At 34.3% G+C, this 22094-nt stretch overlaps 1 protein-coding gene across 19 annotated transcripts in view; it reads right to left on the reverse strand.

The window, feature by feature from the left end:
* Positions 1-22094, reverse strand: part of KIDINS220 (kinase D interacting substrate 220) — a 104117-nt gene that overhangs the window by 29412 nt on the left and 52611 nt on the right. For 10 of the 19 annotated variants that reach the window (XM_038560720.1, XM_038560719.1, XM_038560721.1 and 7 more), the window contains 4 exons: positions 6845-7023; positions 5547-5773; positions 3015-3128; positions 2159-2215 (listed from right to left, as the gene is read on the reverse strand). In XM_038560720.1, coding sequence (XP_038416648.1) covers positions 2159-2215; positions 3015-3128; positions 5547-5773; positions 6845-7023 — 577 coding nt within the window. The remainder of the gene's footprint in view (positions 1-2158; positions 2216-3014; positions 3129-5546; positions 5774-6844; positions 7024-22094) is intronic. The other 9 variants (XM_038560723.1, XM_038560724.1, XM_038560714.1 and 6 more) reach the window with 2 other exon arrangements.

Raw genomic sequence — 22094 nt, forward strand, 5'->3', positions numbered from 1 at the left:
TGTGTAGCTCCTGACACTTACTTATAAGCAGCTCTTGTCAACTCTTGCATACAGGGGGACAGTTGAATGAGCAGATAGACGTAATCCACACTCCTGCTATCTTGGAAATATAAAACTTTCTACTATAGGACTGAAAAGCAGTATTTGCCACGAGGGGCTAAATAATTTTTATATTAACTTCTATGGTGATTGAGCCATAAAGATTCTAGACAATGTTCCCATGTACAGGTACTTCACATTTCCACCACTGCTTTTGATTTGGCTTTGAACTAAGTATCTATTTTTACTAGTCTTCTACCAAACAAATTTTACATGCTATTGTCATTGTTAATTTCTTAAAAGCAAAAAAAGCTTGGTAAGCATTAATTATTCACTAAGCCAATCACAAAACTATCTTTTAATATTAAAAGAAGAGCAAATAGTATGGTTATTTTGCTAAACAAAGGCACTAATATATGCAGAGCTCCTTTATTCTTTGTTATTGGGTTTCTAAACACATCACAAGAATTGCATTATTTCCCCTTCCCCAAAAACTCATTTCAAATTTGCTTAATGCTCCTTCACTGGTCCCTAAAAGAAACTACAGATATCTTTTAATTACAAGTGTTTGTCCACATACTCAAGCATAGGAATAGCTACTAATTTCAGCATGTCTGTGTCATTAAGACCATCAAATTCTTCACAGTATCTGATTTTCATCAAAAGTTTGCTAAGGAATTTCAGCTTAGAGAATTGCATTACATGCATGAATGTATGTATGAAGAGCTCTCTGACTAAACTAAAAGTCATTCTTGCATATAGTGGCAATGATCCACGCATTAAAGATTCCCCAACACCCAAACAAAATTATTATGGCTTATTGTGTCTATTATTCCTGGATAATTGGAGTCACTCAAACACTTCATCTGAAATGTTAATGACTTAAAAAGAATCATCAGCTCCTCAATGAAAATACCAAAGTGGTTCTCTTTCTCTCTCCTACTACCATTAACTCAAAGAAAATTAAAAAACTACTGCCTACCCAAATGCATGTTTTAACTTAAAAATTATGGATAAGCTCAGGATGTAGTATTTCCCCCACATTAATTCTAATCATCATGCCACATTTCAGCAGAGCTCTAGATTAAATTGATCGTGTCCACATAGGCATAACATTCTGTAAATATATCAAGAGAAGTTAAAATACAAGTTGGGTTCTAAATTCCACATTGAATAAATGAAGATATTAAGGCTCATCATATTAAAGATATTTCTTATTAAACACAAAGTCTGGAATAATAAATGCATGCAGTGATTTCCTATAGAAGTTTTTTTAAAAAACTCACTGTAAGGTGTTGGCCCCAAAAGGTTTAAATAATTCCCTTTACATAATGAACTACCTCTTGTTTATCTAAAAATTTTATTTTAATAAATATACCTATAAAGAAAAATAGTACTATATTCACACTAAGGTTTCATAAACTGTGGACACCCAAATTAAGAATGAGTCACTACAGATCCATTTGATCTGTACCATCTAGCTTATAATGTCCTTTTGTGGTCTCAAGGGTGATTTTGAATCTTTCAAAAGTATTCTATGTGTGCAGTACCAATTGTTTAAGAAAAACAATCAAAGGACGGCCTGGGTAGCTCACCAGTTTAGCACCGCCTTCAGCCCAGGGCCTGATCTTAGAGACCTGGGATCGAGTCCCAGATCAGGCTCCCTGCATGGAGCCTGCTTCTCCCTCTGCCTGTTTCTCTGCACCCCTCTGTGTGTGTGTGTGTGTGTCTCTCATTAATAAATAAATAAAATCTTTAAAAAAAAAAAAAGGTGAAAATATTGCTCAACACTAAGGAACAAATACCAACTAACTTCTCCTGATGGCTGCTAGAAAAACCCATCCTTCTTGGACAATAAAAAAAAAAAAAAAAAAAAAAAAAAGGCCCATCCCATGTCATTGAAAAAGGGGAAAAACAGGAGGAAATAAAGGGCAAAGTTAAACATTAGCTTTTAAATTAATCTATGAAATATAATTATTAGTATTCAGCTACTCTACTCTAGTGGCCATCACAGCATGGATGCAGAGTTAGGGGACTGCTGTCACCACAACTAAGACAATTGTTACTGCTGCAGAAGCGATGACAGGCTCTTGTTCCCACCACAAGACTACTCCGTTACCCGCAAGGAGTCTGTGGGTGAAGGAAGCCCCTCAGCAGCATCCTCCTTGATAACCTCCTAACAACACAAAACAACAGTGTGGGTGAAAGGTGAGGGGGGGCCAAACTAGGATGATGAATGAACACGATGCTAACATGATCACAGACAACACTGAAACCTGAACGTGATTAGAGTTTCCCTCAATGACATTTAAATTTGAAGTAACAGTTTAATAAGTTCTATACCTTTTACCTTCTACTTTATAAAAATATATTAACAGGGAATTTCTATTTTTAAATTGTTAAACTAAGCTGACCATCAGAAACATGTAATATTTTACAATGTATTTTGTTTTGGATTAGAGTCAATCATACATTTGAATAATTTCCTTAGCCTACTTAACTTCTGCCATTAGATTAAAATGCTCTTCCAATGTATCCTCGAATTTTTATATCATAGGGCTAACACACACACATATATATGTGTGTTTTATATATATGTATATATAAACATACACACACACACACGCACACACACAGATACCATGTATATATGTTTTTTTTAAGATATTAGAAATTAGCAGATGTAAAGGTTTAATTTTTTAAAGTTTTGGTAATAGACTCTGCGCTATAAGCCAGAAACTCTGGTTGTAAACAACTCAACATTTATTCACTGAGGCTGCTAGTAATTTTCCTTCCATAGACATTTACTAGAAATGAAAACAAAACACACTTTATGTTAGTAATAGCTTATGTGTCTTAAAACTATTTATAAAATAAGTTGCATTCTTTTGCTACAGAAAGGAAATAACCAAACTTCTACTGCTGTCTATGTGTCTTATTAGATTAATACTTTAGTTACCCTTTTTTATACTTACTAGGCCATTGCTCTGATCTCTGGGCAAACTCGTTTTTACTGATGGACGTGAGATGAGGTGTTGGGAGCCGCCAGGGTAATACCTTGGCGTGTAAAGGTAGGGGGCAAAGAATGGCTATGGAAAAAACACGTAACAAAAGAAGGGGATAAACAATTACAGAAATCAAAGTGTGATGAGATTTATCAAATGAAACTAACCAATAAAATACAACTCCAAATTTTTAATAATGCAAATGACAAAACAAAAGAAAAAGAGCCTTACTCACAGTCTGTAAGATATCAAACCCAAATTTAAGACCCAGTGTTTAAATTGTCATATTGTTGATTTAATGTAAGATTTTTTAAACAACTAAAAGTTTTATACCTTACAATCTGAAAAGAGTTTCTCCTAAACATTTTTATGGGCTTATCATGTGTCAGTTCTTAAGTGATTTACAAATATTCACTCTTAAAATCTCTTTAAAAAAAAAAAAAAAGCAGAATGGACTCTTAATAAAATACTATTCTTTACCAAAAAAAGAAAAGAAAAAAAAAAAAAGGGTAGCCTTAAGTAAAACCAAAAAAAAAAAAAAAAACAACAACAACAACAACAAAAAACTCAATACATATGAGAACACCCCAACATGGAGTCCAAGAATATTGTTACTTTAAGTTCCTAGAGCTTACTTTATGTCCTATACCCATTTTTCTAATGGGGAATACATTGTTTAGGGAGATTTATAACTACAGCATTTATTTGTAGCCAACTTCACATAAACAGGAGATATCAGATTATATGGGCTAAACATAAAGATTAAAACTCATTAAGCTTCATTACACTGAAATAACATCTTACTCTACCTTTTTACTGCTGCCATTTAGGAAAATTATTCCCCTTTTAACTTTCAGACTAAAAACCTCAAATAACTAGAACAAAAAATAACTAGATCTAAAAACATGAGAAAACTTTAAGTGTTTTTAAATGATAAAATGCTATTAAAGTACCACATCAGCCTAGATGGTATGGTAAATTTAAAAAAAAAAAATTTCTTGGTTTCAAAACCTCAACTGTCATCTACTGATCAATGAGCCATTTTATGTAAAATTACAGCAGATTTTAATACTGCTAAATAAAACCCTGCATTTCAACACTGTCTACCACACAGTTAAATTTTACAAGGATGGAATACATTATAAAATGCTATTGTTCCACCTTCTTTCTCCTTGTCTGAATATAAGAGTAGAATAACATCCATAGGACCTCTCTGAATAGTGCCCCTAATTACAGTTGAGCTTGAACAACATAGGGTTCAGGAGTGCTGACTCCTCTCCCGCACTGTGTACTTGAAAATCTGTGTATAACTTTTGACTTCCCAAAAACTTAACCACTAATAGCCTACTGGCAATTGGAAGCCTTATTGACAATATAAATAGTCGAATATACATATTTTGTAAGTTGTATGTACTATATACTGTATTCTTATAATAAAGCAAGCTAGAGAACAGAAAATATTAAGAAAATCATAAGGAAAACACATTTACAGTACTGTACTGTATATAAAAAAAATGCTGTGTCTAAGTGGACCCACACAGCTCAGACTACTGTTGTTCAAGAGTCAACTGTACTTCTATGGCCAACATTTTTTTAAAACTGAAAATTCAACTTAAATTCTGGAATTCCTTCCTTGCCACATTTATTCTAAACTTCGCTTTCTTCCTAGCTCATGTGACATTTACTTAGGCATGCAGTTGGCTTCTGTGAATCCTAGTCCCTACGTTTTTCTCAAATTAGACTAAAGAGGGAGACAAAAAAATAAGAAAACTGTAATGGACCTTACTGTACAGTTCCAGAAAGTATAATACTAGGGCTCAAGCTTCATTATCCTACAGGAAATACTAGTGTTTAAGATCAGTAAGATGGGTATAGCTCAGGCCACTAAACTTGATAGGGTCTGTATACCAGTGATCATTGTACTTTCATCTCTTTCAGTAGAAAATGATATTTATATAAGTAAACAATTACGCAGGACTACAAATAACTTGAAATATAATTCTAGAAATGGTCTACAGTGCTATTATTTGGCAATAACATCTGAATCCTACAAGCAGCATCTTCCATCTCACATTTAAAAAGTTGTAATACATATTAAATATAGATTTACTGAATACTGAGGAAATTTAAGTTTTAAGTTAAATCATTGTTTTAAATGCCAATATAATTACACAAAATATAACAAACATAATAAATGTTTATGAACAAATAGAGAAACAGTTCCCTTTGTTGCATAGGATAGTCACTGATGACCCCGGAGTTCACTTTCTTATAAAAGCAAAAAGCATTTCTAACATTCGAGATTCAGTTGAGATCTAGAACCCATTAAAGTTAGAAATTTTTGATTTTTTAAAAAATCATATATTTTAAATTCAAACTTAACATTTTTCCTATTTTAAAGCTAAAGTGGTTTCAAGACAATAATAGAATCCGTCATAGAAAACTTCTGATATTCCTCCCCCCGCCCATTCTTAAAATTAAAGATTTCTAGCACTTTCTTACTCTGTTGTAGAATGGATGCTGAGGTCCCGTCATCCCACTGTAATAGCTGCTGTGCGGCTGTGGTGACACAACCCCACCTCCAAATGGTCCATTGAATGAAGTGGAAGAAGAACAGACAGACGGAGGCTGACTGTACCCTGACGGTGGTCTAGGAGGAGCTTCGTGTAAAGGCAGTGGAGGATATGCAAGTCCTCCGATGTTAATCTGGTCTCTCGCAGCACGAACATCTAAAAGATTAAATGGCACCCCAGAAGGCAAAAGAAAACAGACTTTAGTAATTAATCCAACTATCACTTTTTCCTTTAGTTACCAGATAGAAACATGCTTTTTTCACTCTTACCAAGGATTCCAACTGACTTAAGAGAGACAGGAAATCCTGACTCAAAAAGTCTTGCCCAAAGACATCTAGTGAGAAAAACTCAACAACTTTGCATAAAAGCTTTTGTCACTATTTGAAAAGTCACCAACATCTGGATTCTTCTGTTTATAGTTACCAGAACAAGAATTATTTCTGACTTTTTAAGGTATTTGTGCTATTCTAATAATGGTTATGATCCATAAAGAATTACTATTAAAAACACACACTTGTCTAATTTATTAATTTATTAAAATATAATGACCACTAAACTGTGGGTTTGCAAACTGTATGATTTATTCTTCTCTGAACAAACAATTCCACAGCCACAAAATACACCTTGATATTCTCTTGTAACTGGTACCTAAAAAAGAATGTAGAAGTAGTTTTAAGCTTTCTCATCATAACCCCCAGAAAACTCAAAGGTGGGTCAGCAATGCCACACAAAAGATGATGTTCCAATAAAGGTTCTGTGTGTACAGGGGCAGCTGGTGGTGCCTCAAGAACAAATGAAATTATTACAAAACTTTAATGTCACTATCCTCAAGTTCCAATCTACAAGTTTAAGTTAAAGTTTAGAAAGTAATATAAAGATATTTTTGCTCCTTTGGATAGAGACCCCTATTAAGAATAGTCCCAGGAAAATTACAATGGACCAATATCTTAAAGTGGTGACTCTATCTTAAGAGGAATTTGGTTCCAAAGAAGCAGCCAGTTGTGTGAGCTGAGAAACATATTAAAATGGTTTAACAAGTAACATTTTCTTGACATTCTCTAAAGGATGTCAAGATCCCTAATGTTCCATTTCATTAATTCTCCTGTGTAGTGCTTGGTTTAGTATATCTTGGTTTTTCATGGAGCAAGACAAACTTACATAGCTAAGTTAGAAATGGGATTTTGAGGACTTCAGATAAGACAAATTAAATTCACTACGAATACCCACCTGCAATAATTTCCCGTAGCTTGGGGTCTAGGTTTACAGTGCATGGCAAAAAGGTTTTTACATCTCGAGCCACAAGAACTGGGGTCCTTGAAGACAAAAACACTTCAAAGTTTCTTATATCTCCATCTATTTCAAGCAGTGGCTCAACATCTTTAGTTGTTGGAATATTCTTTGATATTCTTCAAGCAAGAAATAAATAAAAAAGGTCATTAATATCACTATTAAAAAGGAAAATTCCACATGTCCCATAAAATTTATTTATAAAAATAAATAACACACCTTGTTCTCATTAAAATTTTTCTTAAGGAAAAAAGGTAACAATAACCTTGGTACATTTATAAAATTACTAAGATAACAAGTATGAGGTCAGAATTATAATGCCTTTGACCAAAGGCAGGACTGGGGCTAGGAAACAGGAAGGAGGGCAGTGTATTCTAAGCACTTCACATGTTGACGAGGCTCTACCAGTGAATATTAAATGAATTATCATTATCATTACACACAAGGAGAGTGAGCTTCAGACAAATGAGGCAGCCTGCCTAAAGCTGTACAACTGCGCAAGAGAAAGTGATCGGCTCTAAACTCCATGCTTATTATGGGATACCGTGCCTTCACAAAGAAGAAATAAACAATTTTTAAAGAAATTGCATAAACTAGAAAAAAGTTAGTATAGGTTTTTCCTTTTTCAAAAAAGGTTTTATTCTCTGTTTCTTCACTGCTCAGACCCAATCCTGGGCTAGTAGCCAAACATTAAAAGCCATCTGAGGGAAAATCCAGAGAACAAAATTAGCAAACAAGAAAAGAATAGTGTGCTGGTGAGAAGATAAGGACAGCAATTTTGTCTTCATGAATTTCAGGGAGTCCCTCTTACAGACTCAAGCACATATGCACAAAACAGAAAAGCCCTCTGAAAAAGGATTACTTAATAAACTAGAATGGTATTCAAACTGATTATTAATGTATTTTAAATGGTAAGAAAAATTTGGAGAACTGTTACCAAGAATTATTTAATGGAAGTGGCCAAAATTTCAGAGCTTAAACAGTTAAAAAGGTAGTTCATCTGTTTCAGGAGTTTAACATAAAATACTAAGAAGAGAAGCTAGAAAGATTTAGATAAAAACACACAGCTGACAAGTCACATGAAACAAATTAACTGAATTTTAATGCCAGCTCTGCTTAAACTTGAATGTGAACAGTGTTCTCAATATGATGAACAATACTGCTGTTCACAAGCCAACAGTCTACTGTTGGTTTCCAGATTGAAGTCTCGATTCTAACCTTTTGAGCTCAATACATTAAGCTCTTCTACTGAAAGAGATATTTATGTAAATGATAATCTTTTGGCAGTGGGCCACTAAAATCATATGTGTCTTTATTTTTCAGATATTTTTCCAAAGGTTAGTATTTAAAGAATTTAAGTAACTTCACTTTTCAATTAAGAGTGAATTTAAATTTCCAGTATTATGAATCATGTGAATTAAAGTTGCCAGCAGTTAAATGGCCCACAGAAAGCATTATGAAACCTCAGGCATCCATGAGCTCCTAGTAAGTTTAAATGCAATTTCTTTCTATGCTACCAATCCAGCAGCACTTGTTAATGCCAACATCAATGTAAGTTAAAAGCATTTTGATTATAAACGACAGTGGTTTATAGAAAGTCCATATTAATTCCTTGGCAGAAATTACATAAGCCATTCAAATCACTTCCATTCAAAATGAGGTCTTAAATTACAGGGAAAAAATTTCCTATTTTAAATAAAAATATAAACAGATTCTAAAAGCATAATTTATGAAGAAGGCATTATTTATCATATTTTATCTAAAAGTAGCCACCTAATAATGTCATTATTTAATCATTGGAGGTTAAAAATACGTTTTCTTTAAAAAACAGGGAAAACTCTCACCTGCCTCAGAATTTTTTACCTTAAAACGAATTTAATTGCTAGTTGACTCAAATACTTTCTATCAGTGAAGGCCCATTTATTAAATAATGTTCTATGCATTCTGGTTAAGAGATGGAACGTACAGACGGAAAACAGCTACTCTGCACTGTAGCCAACGGGTGAGAAACAAAAGACGAAATGAAGTACACATCTGTGGAAACACAACCCAAAACCCCGAACACATTCGGAGCTAAGTATGGTCTTGTGTTCTGTCTTCATCCAGTTAATTCCTACTGGTCCTTCATATCAGCCCAACTCACCCATTCAAGGAAGTCTTTCCCAAGACCAGACCGTCATAGCACAGACGCTTTCTTGCACACCACGTATCACAACTGGAATTTTATGATCGTTAGTGGAATTATTTTATTACCGTCTACTCCCCCTCTGGAGTCTAAGTTCCTTTAAAGCTGGCAACAAGTCTGGTTTTGTTCACTATTACATCTCCAGTGCCTCGAGGCAGAATACTGTCCTATCGCTTCTGCTTAATACACACACACACACGGAAAAATGCATTGTTCCCAAAGAACTCTTCTTTCATAATAATTTTCACTTTAATTACCCTTTCTGATATTGAAAAAAAAAGTATGCTTAGAAAAGAGTAGGTCGATCACTTTTAGTTAATCTTTGCACATGTTGTGAGACAGAGGTCCAACTCCATTCTTTTGCATGTGGAAACCTCTTCCCAGCCCCATTTGTGGAAGAGACTATTCTTTCCCCTATGAAACGGAATTAGCACCCTTCTCAAAGCTCAATTGGCCATAGATGTAGGAGTTCATTTCTGAACTCTCAATTCTATCCATTGGCCTATATGCCTATCTGTAGGCCAGTGCCTCATTGTATTGATTACTGTGGTTTTGTAGTAAGTTTTGAAATGAGAAATGTGAGCTCCCTCCAACTTTATTCTTTTTCAAGATTGTTTTTGGCTACTTGGGATCTCTTGCAATTTCATAGGAATCTGAGGATCAGGTTTCTATTTCTGCAAAAAAGGCTACTGGAATTTTAGTAGGGATTGTGTTGAATCTGTGTATCATTTGAGTAGTACTGACATCTTACTATTTAGTCTTCCTGTCAATGAACAGGAGTCAGATTTGTGTTTACTTAGATTTTTTCTAGATCTTCTTTAACTTAGCAATTTGTAGTTCTTAGTGTACAAGTTTTTAACCTTGTTGGTCAAATTTATTCCTGGGTATTTTATTCTTTTAGCTGCTATAGTACACAGAATTGCTTTCTTAATTTCCTTTCAGATTGTTCATTTCAGGGGTATAGAAACAACTGATTTTTGTGTTGATCTGTAGCCTGCAAGTCTGCTGAATTTATTAGCTCTAGCAGCTTTCCTGTGGATTCCTTGGGATTTTCTATATAAAGGATCACATCATTTGCAATACAAGATAGTTTTATTTCTTCCTTCCCAATTTTGATCCTTTTACTTTGTTTCTTGCCTAACTGCACTCACTAGAACTTCCAGGATAACAGTGAATAGCAGTGGTGAAAGTGGGTGTCTAGTCAACTCAGGCTGCTATAACAAAACACCACAGACTGAGTAGTTTAATGAACATTTATTTCTCACAGTTCTTGGAGTCTGGAAGTGTAAGATCAGAGTGCCAGCTCAGGTTCTGATGAGAACCCTTTCTCTGGTTTGTAGCTAGCTCTCTGGTCCTACTTTATAAGGATGCTAATCCCATCATGAGGACTCTACTCTACCCTCATGACCTTATCTGAACCTCCTTACCTCCCAAAGGCTCCATCTCTAATATGACCACATAGAGGAACAGGGCTTCAACATATGAATTTTGGAGGGATACATGCAGTCCAGAGCAAAGATCCTTGTCATGTTCAGTCTTAGTGGGGAAATTTGCAGTGTTTTGCCATTGAGAATGAGGTTAGCTGTGGGTCTTTTACAAATGCCCTTTTTTGTGTTGTGTAAGTTCCCATGTATTCCCAGTTTTCTGAGTGTTTTTATCATGAAAGGATGCTGGATTTTGCCAAACACCTTTCCTGCACCCACTGAATATATCTTGCAATCCTTTTTATTTCTGTATGACTGGTGGTAATGTCTCCACTTTCTGATTTTAGTTGTGTCTTTTTCTCTGTCTAGAAAAAGGTTTGTCAATCTTGTCAATCTTTTTCAAAGAAACAACTTGTAGTTTTGTCAATTCTCATTATTGTTATTCTATTCTCTATCTCAGTCAAATCTTCATTATTTCATTCCTTCTGCTAGCTTTGAAATTTTTTAAATTTGTTTTTTTCCTAGTTCCTTAAAGTCTAAAAAGTTAGGCTATTTAGGACTTTCTTCTTTTTTAATGTAGGCATTTATAGCTATACATTTCCCTCTGAGCTCTGCCTTTGCTGCATCCCTTAAATTTTAATCACTTCTACAATTCTTATAAAAGTACCTTCGTAACAATTCATGGGTCACCTTTCATATTATGTTGGAAAGGCCATAAGCCTAGAGGGTGAGAAAAATAGACATATTCCTTAGCTATAGCTAAAGTAAAGTAATAAAGTAATAAGAGTAAAAACTGCCCAATTGCAGAAGGCTATGTTGAGTGCAAAACAAACTCAATGGAGCAAAGAACTTGTTAGAAAATGAAGAGGCATCTGCATACAGTGGTCATAGCTGATTCTCAAGACAACAGTGCACACAGTGTCAAGTATTCTCAGTAATACTACTTTTCAAAGCTTACAAAAGTAATATTGTATCGTAAAAGCATCCTATTCAGTAATTGCACTAAGCAACAACAAAGAGCTTGTATATGTGGCACAGAGAATGCATAATTATCCCAAACCTTCAGGTTCATTTCTGGTTTCAAGTATTTAATGAGTTTATGTGCTTATGTGTCCAATTTAGGGTTATTATATTATACAAACCATAATAGTACTTGTCTGTTTCCAAATAAACCACTGACAAAACTAAACAATGTTATTCTTTTACCAGAGAGCTTATTCTACATTAAAAAAAAAATTATTTCACACCAAAGGGGTATACATCCAAGAAGATGTATATTTCCTATCTGGTTGAAATATTAGGGCCAAAGATCTTTTTTTTTTTTTTTTTTTTTTAACACTGGAGGAAACATGTAGTCATATAATATTTTTTTTTAAATGTTCAATACACAAACTTTGTAGACTATCATTAGGAACACAATATGCATATCTGCAGCTGGGCTTCAGCTAGACCTACAGGGGCAGCACAAGATAAGACCTTGGTGGCAGAGATACCACTATATCCAAGACCTCATGTAACACAGCTCCCCCTTTTCCCAGTTATGTTCCCACTTCTGAATTAGAAGTCAGTATTGCTGGCCATATCTTGTTTTTATGTTTCAGCTGTTCTTATTTCTTGCTTTGAGTATAAATAACAAATATAGTCAGAAACTAAAAAACAAACTAGGCCTAGAAATAATAGGAAAATTTTATGACCATAAAAATCTCCTTGGGATTAAGAGTACACTTATTGTGATGACCACTGATAATATATAGAGTTGTTGTATTACTATATTGTACTAATATAACACTGTACATTAATTATACTGAAATTCAAAAAATCTCCTTTATAAATTTTTTTTAAAAGCACTGTATTATTTTGACACAGAAGCATTTACACTCGAAAAGAAATGCAGTTTAATAATCTCTAGTGATGATTCAATTCAATCCAGTGATGAACATGTGTGTTCAACTGCCAAGGACACTTAGTATACCAAAGTCTGGGGTAAAAACCTCCCTTTGAAGCTATTATATCAACTTACTACATATTTACATTAGATGCTTTCCATTAAAGGTAGTCATTTCTAGGAATACAATGCAACTTGGCTGGATTCTGATAGGAAGAACAGAGTATTTACTGCAATGGCTTTCCTTAAATCCAGATTTGACCATCTCAGAGAAGTCAGAATAAGGCTATGATATCCGACAATTAAAAGTAAAAGCAATGAGGGGCGCCTGGGTGGCTCAGTCGGCTAAGCATCTGCCTTCAATTCAGGTCATGATCTCAGGGTTCTGGGATCGAGCCCGGCTGGGGCTCCGTGCTCAGTGGGGAGTCTACTCTTCCCTCTCCCTCTGCCCCTCCCCCTGCTCATGCTCTCTCTCTGAAATAAATAAAATCTTTAAAAAAATTAAAAGCAACCAGTTTAATTTTTTTACAAGGCCTAACAAAATTTATTTAAAGTCTAGGTCACTTAATAACTGTGTGATATGGGAAAAATCACATAACCTTTCTTGATTCCAGTTTCCTTGTTTCAGAGGGCTGAAGCAGATCTCTCAGATCCTGTCGATAGTCCTGTAGATGCTTCCCACAAACTGCCATGTGGGAGATGGTCTTTCTCTCAAAGTAATGAAGAAAAGCACTGGCCTACACAATCCCTTCCACTTTTGAACTCCCTTGGTTTGTGGATAAAAATGACACTGGAAGCACAACGTCACTTGGCTTTAAGGTTGCAATTCTGATAACTACAGGGATGAGAAAGGATCAACAGACAAGCAGGGTAAAATATGAAAGCTCAAAGAGGTATCTGCCTAGGCTCACCTACATTACTGATAAGGCACTGCCTTCATTTATGTGTGTTGTGGGAAAACGCTCTGAGGAACACATTCCTTTTCATACATACAATCTAACAGGAAGATTATCTTTGCAAGTTCTAAAAGACTTGAGAAGAAAATTTTAAAAAGAACTAGTATATGTAGAATACCTGCAACCTGCCATTCTCTGAGCCAGGTGTTTGGTCTAGTTCATCTAATTTCTATCTCCCAGTATTCCATGAGGTATTTCAATTTTTAAAATGAGAAAACTGAGGTTTGGAGATGTGAAGCAACTGGCCTGACATTACCTCAGATGTAAGTGGCACAGCTGGAACCTATCTAGCCTGATTCAAAAGCCTGTGCTCTGTTCCCTGCATCAGTTCAAACTGGATGCCACAGACATGGTTCAAAATTCTTAATGATTTACATATTTGTAACTCCTTAAAATATAATAAAACAGAATGTTGTTACATACTAAATTTTAACACACTGAAGACCAACATAGAAGCCTATAGTACCAAGTCAGCCTGGTTTTTTAATATTTTGCAGACTCTGAAATAAAGTTTCTCCTCCATCTTTATGTGCGTTAAGTTCTTTCATTCTTTTAAATCCAGTTTTTCTGTTCATAAAATTAGGCAAGTAAGTGCAGTATTCCACTCTATCTGCCTGAGTGCAGAGTGTAATAACAGAAAGTCACAATGTGGGGCATCTGGGTGGCTAAGTTGGTTAAGCAACTGCCTTCGGCTCAGGTCATGATCCCAGATCCAGAGATCAAGCCCCACATTGGGCTCCTTGCTCAGCAGGGTGTCTGCTTCTCCCTCTCCCTCTGCTTGTGTGCTCTCTGTCTTGCTTATTCTCTCTCTCAAGTAAATAAGTAAAATCTTAAGGAAAAAAAGGGGACAAAAAAAAAGAAAATCACAATGTTAATTCACACAACCCAGGTGATAGGACCCAGTCAGAAAAGCAGCACCCAACACTTCAACCAATTAGAAATGTGAGCAATTCTAATACTGGTGATTGACCTATGAAGCCAACTTAATTGAAAATATTCTCCTACTGCAAAGCAGGTTTAAAAATTGGTAACACTTGTATCTACTTAGGATTTAGAATTTCCTTGATATCACAAAACTAAGTAGAAAAACAGAGATGTTTAAACCAATGTATGACTGCAAGGACCATCCACGTTTCAATTCTAATCTTCTTCGGCACAACTCGTTTTTTCTTACTAATTGAATTTATTAGGAAATGTTGTAATTTGAATCAATTAATTTATATTCATCCTACTCTACGTACTGGGATTGTGCCTAAGATTTGATTCACAAAAGAGTTTCCACTAGGGGGAAAAAAGCCTAAAAAACAATGTACTACAACATGATGCCTACCCAGTTGTTAAGACTGCAAGTGATCAGATAATACCAATTCAAATGGTAAAAGAAGAGTTTCAAGGCAGAATAGTAAGAGAAGACTTCAGTAAAAAGGCTAAGAGAGGCAAAATAATTCACAACTGACTCAATATAAAAACAGTATCATAAAAAAGTAAAAACCACTGTTTTATATCAAGTTTGTATTATGATGTATTAAAAAATACTCTGACAAAAGTAAATGAGATCCGATTTTCATAGCTGTTGGAGGAGCATTAACAGTATTGTAAGGTGCTACCAAGCAGTAAGAGACACTTATGTCATCGTTTCCTTATAGGAATTTTATAAATTGTTTCATTAACCAGATAGAGGAAGCAAAAGTTTTGCAGTAAAACTCTGAAGAGCAGATACAGAGAATGGAGGCTTTGAAATCAAAGCCTGTATGAATATGCCTCAAATTAAAGCAAAAACCTTTATTAGACAAGTTATCTTGAAGATTTAATGTCCAATAAGCATAGAATCCAAGATCTACAATGGTTTGAATACTTTTTCATCCAAATACAAATTTTTAAGCAGATCAATTTTAAACTTTTCTTTTTCATGTCTACCCTTTTCCTAAAAACTAATTTAAAAGCATTTTAGGAGAAATAGGTACTACCAAACTTAATAAAGACTATGCCATATGATCAGATAAGCTTTCATTTGCCTATGATCTTGATTCTCAGTGCTTATGAATGTCCTATGAAGCCATTTAAAAAATGGGAATAGAGATTAAACTTTAAAGTTTAAAATATTCATATTTAAACTCAGTCATGTTTTCCTTGTTTTTCTGCTACGGAAAGAGAAAATGCGTTATATCTTATTTCTTGGCTGAACATGCTAATAATGTCTCTAGTGAAATACTCCCATCTTGTGGACTTCTCAGATACTGCTAACAGAAGTTGCTTGAAGCATGGCTTTACAGCAGCATCTCACCTTAGTGTTTCAATTATGTAGCATTTTTGTTATTTATTCTCATATTTCAAGGAGTTTTAAACCTATTTTGATTTGATACTCTGAAATCATAAACCTCTGTTGAAAAAAATAACTTCAGGTAAAAAAAATCTGATCTTTGAAAACATATATATACATATATATATGCTCTCTCTATATATAGACTATAAATATATATATATATTTATGGTTTGGTGGCAAATGTGAATTCTTAAATAATCAGAGTTAGGTTTTCTTAATATAAATATGCATATGCTCTTACTGTATTACAAAATAAACTGTAAGCCTTCGTAGGTAATATTTTTGTTTCACATATTAAAACATATACTTTAGAGAAATTAATTTTTCTATTTCTGTGTTTTCAAATAACCTTAGCTGATACACTTGATCTTCTTGTTGGAGTTAGAAACACATAACTTTGGAATATTTAAAATTCTTTCTTTGTTCTACATTACCATAAAATTACTGAACATGGCCATCAGGAGTTTAAATAAGAAAATATTTTTAATATCAACTTTATCCTATTTAAGGCAAAAGAAAAGTTATTGAAAAGCTACCTAAAAAATATTACAGCCACTTAGTGCATATAAAAGTGGTATAAAGTTAAACAAACAGATGTACCAGTTGTTTAAGTGCCAAATATTACAACTGATTTTTTTAAGCAATCCCTACAAAACCTACTGCAGTTACTAGACACTATTAGAACTGAATAAAACATTTACTTGGGTTTTACACAATTGGTAAGAAGTTGCATTTTTATTTATTTATTTATTTATTTATTTATTTATTTATTTATTTATTTATTTATTATTTTATTTATGATAGTCACAGAGAGAGAGAGAGAGAGGCAGAGACACAGGCAGAGGGAGAAGCAGGCTCCATGCACCGGGAGCCCGATGTGGGACTCGATCCCGGGTCTCCGGGATCGCGCCCTAGGCCAAAGGCAGGCGCCAAACCGCTGCGCCACCCAGGGATCCCAGAAGTTGCATTTTTTTAATAGAGAATATATCCAATCCTCTGGAAAAATTTCTATCTGCCCATCGATCGATACATAATAACATTCCCATGGATATATAATAAATGAGTCTAAATATTTATTTGAAAAAATGAGTAAAATATATTTAGAAATAAAAATAAAATTAGCATTTTAAAAATAAAATTCTGTATTTCTAATCTCAGATCTAGTGCTCCACTGTGTAGTGACAGACCATCTCCTGGCTTCCAGAAATAGGCCGGGGGAAAGTCCAACAGTGATAGCTTGTGATCTTAGGTAACCCCCACTTTCTGCCTCCCAGAGTTAGTATTAAATCAAATAACCTATGTAAAATGCTTATTAATCCAATGTGTGACATATACTGAGGACTCAAGTAATACTAACTAGTACTTTTATTAGCATGTACCCAGTACTTAGTGACTCTATAAATATTTGCTTAATGAATGAACCCAATCAAAATGTTTAGCATGACAATAATGGAGTCCAGCTAATTCATAAGGCCTTTCTAAACAATACTGACAACAGCCTGTAAGTAGGGACTGAAGTGGGAGGGACCTGTCGAAAAGCATGCCAATATGAAGCAATTCCAAACCATGGCATTCATAAAAGGATTATAAATGCAAGAAACCTTAGAAACGCAGCTGAACTCAGAGCTACAGGGAAATGCCTATGAAAACCTGGCTTTCATTTTAGTATCACCCAACAAAAGGTGGAAACCACTAGGTGTTAACTGAAATATGTAGTCACCATTCAATTGCATGTACTCAGAACTTAGCCTGACCCAGGGATATGCTGGCATAATAACAAAGGAAACATTTTACCCACATTTAGAACCAAAGAACAAGTGTTGGTATGAATAGATTTCTCAAGATAAAATGTGGCTTCTTGCTTACCACCTTCCTCAATCCATGCTTTCCTCAAGCCAAATGTCATCAACATACTACTTTACTCTTTCAGAAACAGTCACCACTGTTGACTCTATACCAAGTATGTCTAGAAGCAAGGGATTCAGCAAGGCTTAAGGAAATTACAGTCCATGGATTTAATAGTCTAGTTCAAGAAACAAATATTAAAGAAAGCAATGCAAATATTTAAAGAAGCATAAGTATGGTAAGTGCTATAAAGGAAAATACCAGTATAGAATTAACACATCTAGGAAAATCCTGAAAGAACGGGATATGCCTAGTCACAAAGGCTTCCTGAGGTTGTGGTACTTAAGATGTGAAGGAGGTAGGAGAGGGGAGGATGGACCGCAAAGAAGCGCAGGTGGGAAGGCGAAAAGCAAGCAAGAGAAGCATGAGAACAGGCTAGAGAGCCAGGCTAGGCCTGTTTAGAACTCCAGATAAATCTGATTCCTATGTATCAAATTTTGACCAATTCCTTCTCTTTATCCTTAGACCTCAAGTTGACATGCAATGACCATCATTTCCATCTTATAGTATTCATAAATCAAATTCAGTATTACTCTACAAGCACCTCACTAGTTGTTCTCTACACCTAACAGTCAATGCTATGGAAACTACCTTTCATTTAGTCTCAACCAGGGGTTTAAATGTGAAGAGTATAGGACAAGTCATGCAGCTGTCAAGTCCAAAAGAGCAAAGGCAATTTAAAAAATGATTCCAAGGACGCCTGGGTGGCTCAGTGGTTGAACGTCTGCCTTCGGCTCAGAGTGTGATCCTGGAGTCCTGGGATCAAGTCCCACATGGGCTTCTCTCCACGGCACCTGCTTCTCCATCTGTGTCTCTGCCTCTCTCTCTGTGTCTCTCATGAATAAATAAATAAAATCTTAAAAAAAAAAAGATTCCAAAAGTAGGCTTCTAAATCCAATATTTTACTAGAAAATATGGAATAAAATGATCCTAAGAAACTATTAGAACAGTAAAGATATATAGGAAAATTATTGGAGATGTTTAGAAAAACTAAACATTTTCTTCAGTACATTGCAACAAGACTACAGAGAATGTTCACTTCTTAGCTTTTTCATATTCATGTCTATGGGCCATTCTCTATCACTCTTTCATCCTTATCGTGGGATCCCCACCTACTTTCTGTACAACTTGCCATTTACCCTAACTTTCCCACCAAGATTCCTTTCTATCCCCTTCCCAGCACAGGATTATCAAAATACGTTCCCTTATGTCAACAGAATTCCTAAACTCAGGCCAAGTTAGATTGATGCAACAAAATACTAAGGGCATGGATACAATTTTTTCAAGACTCTGCAACAGATCTCCTTTTCACTCAGGGTAAAAGCTAAAACCTTTACAATGATCCACCATGTCCCAATTCCTCTGACCTCATCTCCCACCTCCTTCTCTTTACTGAATCCTCTCTAGCTGCACCAAATCCCTTTTCTTGCTATTCCTGGTACTCTCTGGTCTTAGGACCTTTGTCCATACTATTCCCTCTCTCTAGAAATACTTTCCATACATAACTGCTTGCTAATTCTCTCACTTCTTTCAAAGTCTTTGCTCAACTTTTTCCTTCTCAACAAGAACTACCCTGAAAACAGTATTTACATCATATATATTAAGGGGAACTGTGCTTTGAGGAAAAAAAAAACAATAACTATATACAAGACAGTAATTTAATAAATGTTGAATGGCAACAACACCAAAACACACAGAGAAGTCACTCATATCAAAAAGAATTTCATTAAGATTCTAAAACTACATATAAATAAGCACCAAAACAACACGCATGGAATAATGTTTGGCATAAATATTTCTAGTATCTCAAAATCTAAATTAGAGATATCATCAGTACAAAGGATGTACTTTGTACTACAAAAGAGATGAAACAAGTTCTTCACAAATCTAAACTAACCAGTATCTGGTTTTTCATGCTATTGAAATTCACGACTTAAATCCACATGCAACAGAAATAAACCTGTGCATAACCTGGGTCACATGACGGGCAGAGAGGCAACAAATAATCACCCAGAAATGAAGGAAAGAGGAAGGAGGTCAGTGAGGGCTAAGGGAGGCATGAGGTAACTAGAAATGAGCAAATTAAACTCAGAAAAATTTTGGCTGAATATCAAATAAGATCATAAGATATGAGGTTTTATTATGAAAATGTCAAGTAGAGAAATACCACTACTTGAATAATTTAAAGATACTGAATTGAGTATAAATGTTATAAATTAAATGTCTATATGCCTATTCAGGAAACAGCTATTTCAGTGAAATGGAACATGGCTACCATTCCAAGTCTCTCTCAAAACTTATTCAATTGTTTTAAATAATCAAAATAAAGTATGGCACTATCCTTATCACAAAACTATTCTGACCATATCATCCTGAGTAAAAGACTGCTTGAGTAGTGTCAAAACAGAAAACTAAAATATTATCTTTATGAAAACTACTTAAATTGATCTTTTAAAAACCTCTATCATTGCTTAAAATGCTTACTGAAAAATACCAGAAATAAAGTCTTATACTAAAATATTTCAATGGTTATCTAAAACGTTGTAATAAAAAGTAGACTGAAAATCTTTATCTATAGTTTTTATTTTACTCCCTTTCTTCTTACTAAATGTATGTTAACAAAAAAAACCCCTCAAATGATCTAGACAAAAGCTTTTAGCTCAACACATAATTGCAAGAAAATTACAATAATTGTACCAATTAAAATAATCTTGAATGAACAGTATGTCATCTTAATGTTCCAATGGTTTATAGAGGGATCTACTTAATTAGCTGAAATTGCTTTCCAGTGTTAGTATCAAATGTCATTTGTTAAAAGTTGAACAATTTAGAAAATAATTTAACAAAGCAATTTTACCAAACACCAAGAACCAACATTTTCTTTTTCAGCTGAATAAAGCAAGCAGATGTGTCATCAAATTGCTATAAAAATAAATGAAGCTTTTTATGGATTAAAAAATAAATTTTACTACTAGCGTTAAAAATACTATTTTCTGATTGTTTTTATCAAATCAGATTTCTTTAATAAAATAAATGAATATCAATTATATACTGCTGCTTTTGTCTGCTGTAAATAAAACTTTTTATTATTCAAATGACAAGCAATGGTATCAAAGAACTCAACTATGGTTAACTAGAAATAGTCATCTAACTTATTCTAACATATTCCAATATATGATCTTTCAATATGTTAATCAAATTGTCTTTCCATAGTTTTTCATTCCAAATCACCTTAAATTCAATTATTAAGTCAATTCCTTAATGAATTCTTAGAGATTCTTACTATATTGTTTTTATCTCTCTTCCTTAGACTAGCTACAAAATATTCTTTGTATTTGTACGCATATAAACACAATTTTTTTCTCAAAGAAAAAAAAATCTAAAAACCTCTCTGAATCCAACCCATTAATGAAAAGCAGGCCCAGCAAGTGCTGGAGTCTAAAATAATGGATCAATTTAATGGCAAAACAAAGTTCTGATTACTTCAGAGTATCTCCAATAAAGAATATTCTACATTTACTTGAACAAAATAAAATATTCCCCCTATAGAATTTTACTCCAAATTATAGCTTTATATGATGAAAAAATACCCCATCAAAAAGATTTCTTTGGCAAATATTCTATTTCATAAATAGGATGAAAAAATTACTACTTTAAGCTATAGGTGGGTGATAGATTTTCTTTGTAGGATACATTTTATTAAAAATGTAAACTTTTGAACATTTCCTTGAACATTGTAAGTCATACAGCTTGACAGTCCAGCAATTTTCTATCAGCAAAGAACAGTTGTATCTATCATCCAGAAAGTGTTCTATCATCCAGAAAACAATGTTTCAGCCTGATGCTGATGAAACTTAACTGCCTGATTGTTTGAGCTATCATACATTTACTTTCCTCCCAACTATTTCCAGTGTGTATGTTTTACCCTCAGTCTAAATTTAAGTTCCTCAACACATGTATTAAGTATTTAGGGATAAAAGATATGTGGTATGTAAGTTACCTTCTAATGGTTTAAAAAAAAGTGTGTGTGTGGGGGTGGGGGGGGGTGAGGAGCCAGCAAAGTAGACAGTGTGAAACTAATGACAAAGCAAAGACAGAACCTCAACTGCAAATCAACTGAAGAAAGGGCATAGGAGGTTCTCTGTTATACTGTTATTCTTGTAACTTTCTTGTAAGTTTGAAGGTATTTTCAAATGGAAAAAAAAATTAATTAAAAAACATGTAAGTTCCTCAAAGGCATAATATACTCATTATATTTATTCCTCTTCTCACTCCACCTCCTGTTCCCCTACAACACTAGAAAGCATAAAGGACAACCACATAAGCCTTGGACCCAGAGTAAAAATTCACACTAAACACATGATGAGTGGAGAAAATTAACTAGAATGGAGAAACAAAAATCAAGAGAAGCCATAGGGCCTCTATCCCCTACTCATCTTGGTTTCTTCAAGAAAAAAAGAGGCAAGATTTTAAGAAAACATGTTGTCTTCAAATGATAGTATCTAAAATGAA

This window comes from Canis lupus, chromosome 17, assembly GCF_011100685.1.
Source record: "Canis lupus familiaris isolate Mischka breed German Shepherd chromosome 17, alternate assembly UU_Cfam_GSD_1.0, whole genome shotgun sequence".
In the NCBI taxonomy this organism is placed as follows: Eukaryota; Metazoa; Chordata; class Mammalia; order Carnivora; family Canidae; genus Canis; species Canis lupus.